Genomic DNA, 7,625 nt, shown 5'->3' on the forward strand with positions numbered 1-7,625 from the left:
TTTCAGTACAGTACAGGATCTAGACTGGAAGGAAAAGGTCACCAGTAAAGTTTATCTACATCAAGGTGAGATTGTTTTTGTCTTTCTCATTATAATATTAGCTGTGCCTCTATGGCCTCTTATCTTGGAATCATTTAAAGTTGTTTTATCTCTCATAGTTTGAAAGTTAAAGGTTATTGACGAGAGCATCTTGACGACTGTGAAACATGTCTCTGATTGTATCAAACAAAGCTGTGCTTGGTGTGTTTCTACAGGTGCATACGAAGCCCATTGGAGGACTCGTCAGCTACAAGGAAACTACAGCACGTCTTCTTTCTTGACTCATTCATCAGATACTAAAGTTGGTACATTAACTTTTTTTTTAACAAATTTAAGATTAAAAAAATATATATATACAAATGATAACTAAAAAAATAATAATGCAAGTCAAGGAGATTTTTTTTAACTGACCACAGACACACAAAACATCTCTGTCTTTCTCTGAATTTAAAGGTGCACAATGCAGTTTAAGTGGAGAGGGATTTGTTCACATTTGCATAGCCTGCAGTTAGTTTACTAAACATATTTCCTCTACATGTTATTCTAAGTATTGAATAATTCTATCATGAATCAAAACTAAATAATTTTTAGGAATTCGGAACCAAACGAAATACTAGAATATGTTTCTAACCGAACTGTGGGCCCTGCTGCTGTAAACAACAACAGCGAAACACTAACTGTTCAGAGCCCTGTTTCAGGTAGCAGGTTTTACAAACTCTGAGTTGCAACTCTGGGTTTTCGGTTTCAGAACAGTGGATTAGCGTTGGGTCAATCAACTCTGAGCGTGTTCACTCTGGGTTGATCACGTGCGTAAAAGCCATCGTCAATGGATCGCTGATAACATGATTCACCATGGAAACAGAAGAAACAAACGTTTGATCCTCCCACTTCTCCACTTCTCAAAAAATAAATAAAAAAAAAACTTCTCCGCTCCTCCCACTAGAGCGGGGGTCACTAACAGGCGGACCGCGGTCCGGGTCCGGACCCAGACGCCGTCCTATACGGACCCGGACCTGTAGTCAATCAATTATTTAAGTATTTAAAATTTTGACGGGGCGCTTCTATTTTGACCGGCGCAGCTTTTCTAGACTTTACGGTACTGGTTTAGCGAATCAGGAAATGCTTTCGAGTTAAGCCATCCCGCCTCCTGCTACTCAGGCAGCCAATCGAATCTGTGCATTCCCGGCTCAGGCTGGCTCACAGACAGAGACAGTGAGCTATCATGCGAGAGATGACAGAGAGAAGTGCAAGAATTACGAGAATTTCAGCGAAATAAATCAGATTAGAGTGAGAAAGACAGCGGGAGGAGAGTGAGAGACAGCTTTCTCTCTCGCTCGCCCGCTCGCTCACCGGCTCCGTGTGTCGCGAGCGAGTTAACGAGCGATCAACAGCTGAGTTTTTTCCTATTATTTACTATCTATGGTTTTTTCCCCTTTTGTAAGACTGGTGAAAACCGGTCAAGGTGCAATCATGTGGACTCTCTATTACCCTGATGTAGACCTATGTGTGAATGACACAGACATAAGATTGACATAATCACCAATCGCCAGCAGCACTGCAACAAATCAGTGCAATTTGCACCAAAACATCTGTATGGCCAGGTGATGAGAAGGAAGCCCTTTCTGCGCCCATGCCACAGATACAGTTGCATGGAGTATGCAAAAGCTCATTTAGACAAGCCAGCTTCATATTGGAAGAAAATGCTTTGGACTGATGAGACAAAAATTAAGTTATTTGGTCTTTATAAAAAGCAGATGTTTTGGTGCAAATTGCGCTGAATTGTTGAACGATGTACAGATACACAATCTGCAGCCAGATGTTCTTGCAGGTCTTTGGAGGTGATCTGTGGGTTGTGTGCAACCATTCTCACAATCCTCCACCTATGCCGCTCCTGTTTTTTTCTTGGTCTGCCATGCCTGGGTTTAACTGCCACTGTGCCTGTGTCCTTCCATTTCCTGACAACGTTCCCTACAGTCGAAATTGACAATTGAAACCTTTGGGAAAGCTTCTTGTAGCCTTCCCCTAAACCATGACAATGAACAATCTTTGTTTTTCTGATCTTTTGGGAGCTGTTTTGATGATCCCATTCTGTCTCACTTCAGCAGAGAGTCAAAGAGAAGTGCAACTTGCATTTAGGCACCTAAAATACATTTTCTCATGATTAAACAGACATTTCTATGAGGTTCAAGGCTCAACAACATAATCCAACCAACTTTGTGTTTAAAGTCATCAGTTTTACATGCTGTTACAGGCATTAAAATCAACAAAACCACAAGGGTACCCACATTTTTGCACAGCCAGTTTTTCACATTTTATTTTATTTCATACAACCAAATACTGCTTTTCAAAGAATCTTTGTTTGGAAAACATCCCAGTACTTAGCTGTTCCTGGTAAATTAAAGACATACCACTTTTATATTTTTTTTGTGAAAGCAGAGTCAATTATAATGCCGGCTGAGAGGGGTTCCCAAACTTTTTCATATGACTGTAAGTGTTTTTCGCTCACAGTGTTTTTCTCCCGTTAACCGGGAATGCATTGATGTTTTTGTTGCTGTCACTCGTAAAGCCAGTGAGTTCTTTCCTCTTTATCAATTCAACTCAGTATACGCAAATGCGCATTTGCGGTCACTGTGTGATTGGAGGAAACAGTTCACTACGCGCTGGAGTTGCGGCTACTGTCTTTTGTTTCTCTCTCCTTCTCATTTCTAACTACGCACATCACACACACACACACACACTGACACTCGTGATTTTCCCCTCGAGTAGGCTATTCTTAATGAATACATGAGTGTTGAGTTCTGTCATTTTAAAGTTAAGATCGCGTGAAGACAAAACCAAAGTCTCCCCGCATCATCCTTTATAATTCTTATGTGTTTGATTGAAGCAGTAGGTTACATACATGCTTTGCATGCTAGTTCCCCTACTGATTAAAGGTAGAATATTCAACTTTCAGAAGTTGCCCACCACATTGCTCTTAGCAATTGATCTACCCGAGAAGTAAAAGCCACCTCAAACTCTCGCGGGACGTCAAACAGAAGTATCCAGAAGTTGTTTCAGATTAGACAGAGCAAGTATGAACTAAGGGGAATGTGCATGTTTAACAAGATAAATATAAGAACAAATGTAAAACAAAGATGTATATCGGTACAAGGAGTAAACATGTGGAATGTCTTGGATGAAGAAATTAAAATGTGTGACAAGGTACAAAAATTTAAAAAAATACTGAAAAATAAGATGCTTAACAAATATAGAAGTGAGGCATGAATGGCAATGTGAATATGTATGGTGGATTTATTTTGTCTTAGCTTTACATGTGATATGTTTAACATGCAGGAATTGATTGTGGCAATGATATTTACAATAACTATCAAACAAATTATTGGAACAAGTGTATGTGTATATATATAATGATTGGGTGAAATCCTGAGGGAACAACGAAAAGTGAATGAATAAATAAACAATGTAAAAAGGGTAGGCGCAATAAGATAAGGCTTCAGCCTACACCTTTTCGATCAAAACTATTTATAAGAAATAATGTATAAATTGACAACTCTGTGTTTTTCTTTTGTTTTATTTTTTTATTTTTATTTTTTTTTTAACTTATGTATGTAATGTTATGAATTTGTTTGATCGAAATAAACTAAACTAAACTAAACTAAACTCTCGCGTCCTCCATCTAATTTCTAGAGTGACGTTCCTCTGTCACACACACACACACACACACACTACACATGTGCACTCACCCGCACATAGATAGAAATACATGGGTTTATAATCTAAACTGTTCTTATTATTGCTTGTGCTATATCTGTTTTCTTAAATTAGTTCATGGTTATTGACTTATGTCTATCGTTTTAATCAACTTGCTTAGGTAAATAAACCCTTACATTTTGATTTTAAGAAGCAGTGTCTGTGATATTTGTGTCTTGTATTTCACTAGTGGCTGGTAAATAAGGTTTATGCTCAAATATTCACTCCTTCATTATCTTAAATGTACATTGTAACTAACTTTGACATTTTCAAGATACGTCCCTTTAACATTATGAGACTGTTTTTCTGATTTGATTCAAAGTTCCCTTTTTCAAAGGGTGGTGCTCCGTAGGTATTAATAAGTAATTTGATTAGCTGGACTAATTTAATTGATCATTAATTAACAATTTTTCTTAATATTATAATTTCCTTGAAATTAAGAATATTCTTGACTTTGACCAAATCTACCCCTTATGAATTCCCGACACTGAGTTGATTTGGGGCAAGGAGGGGAATGACATGCAGAGAATGACCACGGGCCGGACTTGAACCCAGTTCTGCTGCGATGAGGACTGAGCCTCTATTACGGCCCCCACACACATCCTACCTCTACTGCACGTCTACCTCGCGTCTGCGTCTGACTTTTTGTCACTGACAGTGTAATCAACCTAGAGCGGGCACACATCCAACCTCAGACGCGCTGCTGATGCACGTCGGAGGCACGTCTGCAGCGACGCTCCCCTTTACCTCAGGAGGCTCGCCTATTTTTTTCTGAGAGCCGCGCGTCTCTCTCGGGTCTCTCTGCTTTAACTGATAGAGAAATACTCTAAAGACTCTGAGAGTCATATTGACTTCATACCGACAGCTTTCGCTGTAGTTTCACCATTTCCTGGTGTGTCCCTTTCAAAATAAAACTTCAAACAAGCGAAAATGTGACAAAAAAAAAGAAAAAGAAAAAGGCAATGGGGCGCACGGATTACTGTCCAGACTCAATATTAGACTCAATATAAATCATATGCATCATAAATGACACGAAATAACTTCATTTTTAATGGGAATTATCTATGAAAACTCTGTGTAGAAGCAGCGCTGCAGCAGCTGCTGCTGAGATGTTCCATGTGTGTCCGAGAAAAGTCCGAGAGACGCAGCAGTAAGGTAAGGCGACGCGCTCCAGAGGTAGACGCAGGATGTGTGCGGAGGCCGTTAGGGGTGCGCTCTAACCTCTACACCACAAGCGATCCCCTTGTGATGTAGAAACTTGACTACAATATTTGCATTAAGTACATATGTTTAGAAGATTAGGCCATAGCATACCATTTGCTTAAAATCAGATAACAGTTATATATCATTATATAATATCAAATGCTCTGTCTATAATCAAATTATCCATATCTTTCTCCAGGCGCGGGCCATGTCCTTCTCACGCAGCTGCCGGAGATTTCTGCACCCATATGTCTTCCGCAGCCTAGTGGTGGTGTGTTTTCTACTCATTGTCTTCATGTACTACAAGCCTGACAGTTCCACTGACACTGAGCCTGACACCATTTTATTGATCTGGATGTGGCCATTCGGCTTCACCTTTGATCTCAACTGCAAAATGTACAATATTACAAGATGCCAATTGACAGATGACAAGAGTCTTTATCATAAAGCACACGGGGTTCTCCTCCACCACTGGGAGATTAATGACTTGCCAGAACAGCCGCGGCCGTACTTTCAGAAATGGGTCTGGTTAAATATGGAGTCACCTGCAATCTCAGATCCAAATCCTGAGATGAATAACGTATTTAATTTAACCTGCAATTATCGTCTTGATTCAAATATTCCTGTGCCTTATGGGTATGTGGTGCCAGTGACATCTGAAGATGAGAGTTTCAAACTGCCAGCAAAGGACAAGTTGGTGTGTTGGATTGTGAGCAACTGGAACCCGAAGTTTAAGAGAGTTCAGTTCTACAACGAACTGAAAAAACACATCAACATTAATATGTATGGAAATGTCTTTGGCAAACGCGTTAGTGACGAAGACTATTCAAAGATTGTTTCAAGTTGTAAATTCTACCTCTCCTTTGAAAACTCTGTTTCCAAAGACTATATCACAGAGAAGTTATTCAATCCTATGTTGTTTGGAAGTGTACCTGTAGTTCTTGGTCCTACAAGACCAAATTATGAGGACCATATCCCAGGAGAATCTTTCATTCATATCAATGACTTTTCTACCCCAAAGGAGCTGGCAGAGAGGCTACTTTACCTGGATCAAAACAATTCTGAGTACATGAAATACTTTAACTGGAGAAACAGGTTTAAAGTAAAAAGGACTGTGTTTGGCCCAGACCATGCTTGCAGAACTTGTAGTTACTTACAAAAACACAGAGAGAATGAAGTTGTTCATGATCTTAACAAATGGTACTGGGTTAACAGAACTATAACAAAAGAAGCATTTATGGACACTAACTAAATAATAGTCCCAAAGACATCAGTAGTTTCACCTGAATTGTCCTGGTTGTCTAAAAACAAAGTTGGAAGCCATCAAAAAATGTAAAGATGCTTTGATCACACATTTAAATTCTACATATTGTGGTTTTGACTAACGTTTTATTAAAGGTGGTATAATGCAGTCAAGAAGTATGAAAATCTGCAGTTTCTGCTTTCCTGAAAGATACATTTTTCAAGAGTATACCAAGTATGTTTTATTGAATTTGTGTGTGTAAACCTAACCTCTAACTGTATTTTATGCAAATAGGTATAAAGTATCGTTATTTCAGTAGGGTATAATTAATGCAAAAAATTTGAAGAAAATGTAATGTATTTTAATTTAAGAATGTAATTGCTTACATATTAAAATTGTAACAAATGAGCATACCTCGCATTAATTTGATGAAAGAAAATGCAATTTCATAGAATTATGTAATAATAATAATAATAATAATAATAATAATAATAATAATGTAATGTTAAGGCAATCGATCAGTTGTCTTTGCACTAGAAAAATTGAAATTGGATGTTTTATTAAAAAATGTATTATCTCGTAAACACTTTTCACTTTTAAGTGACTTTTTTACATTTTAAATCCCATATAAAAATGGGATAAAAAAAGTCAAATTGTTTTGCTTTTTTTATACAACATAAGGATATAGTTTCTGGTTACCTCATGCAAATGAATGTCTGATTGTATTCCTGATGTCGTCATATTTATTCAATGGGTTAACCATTACATAAAAAGGCATACATACATACATATTATTAAAGGTGCCATAATGCAGTCAAGAAGTCAGAAAGTCTGCAGTGATAGTAACTTTACATTGTGCTGTTTTACACAGTATGCTTTTTTGTAATTTCATGTGTGTAAACCTAACCCTTAACTCTACTTTATGTAAATGTTATGAAGACACATTATTTCAGTATGCTGTAAATATAAAATATAAATAATTATAAATGCAAAAATGCTTAAAGGTGAAGTAAGCGGTTTATTTATGTTAATATAAGTGTAAAATCGCTCTTTATTCATACAGTGATCACTTACATAATGTGCGCGTTTCATAAAGCCGATCTCTCAGTCAGTTGCTTTGCATGTAATCGGCAAATAAACTTATTGGAGTATCCCAAAAATTGTATCCAAACCGACACTCGTCTCACTCATATATAGTAGGGGAGAGTGGCCTAAGTTGTGCATTTTGGAAGTTGTGCCACCCCTTGTTTCTAGAAAACCGTGGAAGAAATTGGAAATGTGACCACATATTTACAGTTTTTGCCAATTGCTTACACACATGTTGCAGACTTTGGCCCACTGTGTCAAAACTTAACACACAGGCCGAATGAGACAAAGCACATGGAGATAA

The 7,625-nt window shown here is 37.9% G+C and overlaps 1 protein-coding gene across 1 annotated transcript; it reads left to right on the top strand.

The window, feature by feature from the left end:
* LOC307268528 (4-galactosyl-N-acetylglucosaminide 3-alpha-L-fucosyltransferase 9-like) lies at window positions 1-6,639 on the top strand. The gene is made up of 3 exons (XM_080051193.1): window positions 1-65; window positions 255-340; window positions 5,192-6,639. The coding sequence occupies exon 3, from the start codon at window positions 5,201-5,203 to the stop codon at window positions 6,242-6,244; it is 1,044 nt and encodes a 347-aa protein (XP_079907319.1). The 5' UTR covers window positions 1-65; window positions 255-340; window positions 5,192-5,200; the 3' UTR covers window positions 6,245-6,639.
* The last annotated feature ends 986 nt before the right edge of the window (window positions 6,640-7,625 follow it).

The sequence above is a fragment of the Ammodytes marinus genome (assembly GCF_949987685.1).
Source record: "Ammodytes marinus genome assembly, chromosome: 22".
NCBI lineage: Eukaryota > Metazoa > Chordata > Actinopteri > Uranoscopiformes > Ammodytidae > Ammodytes > Ammodytes marinus.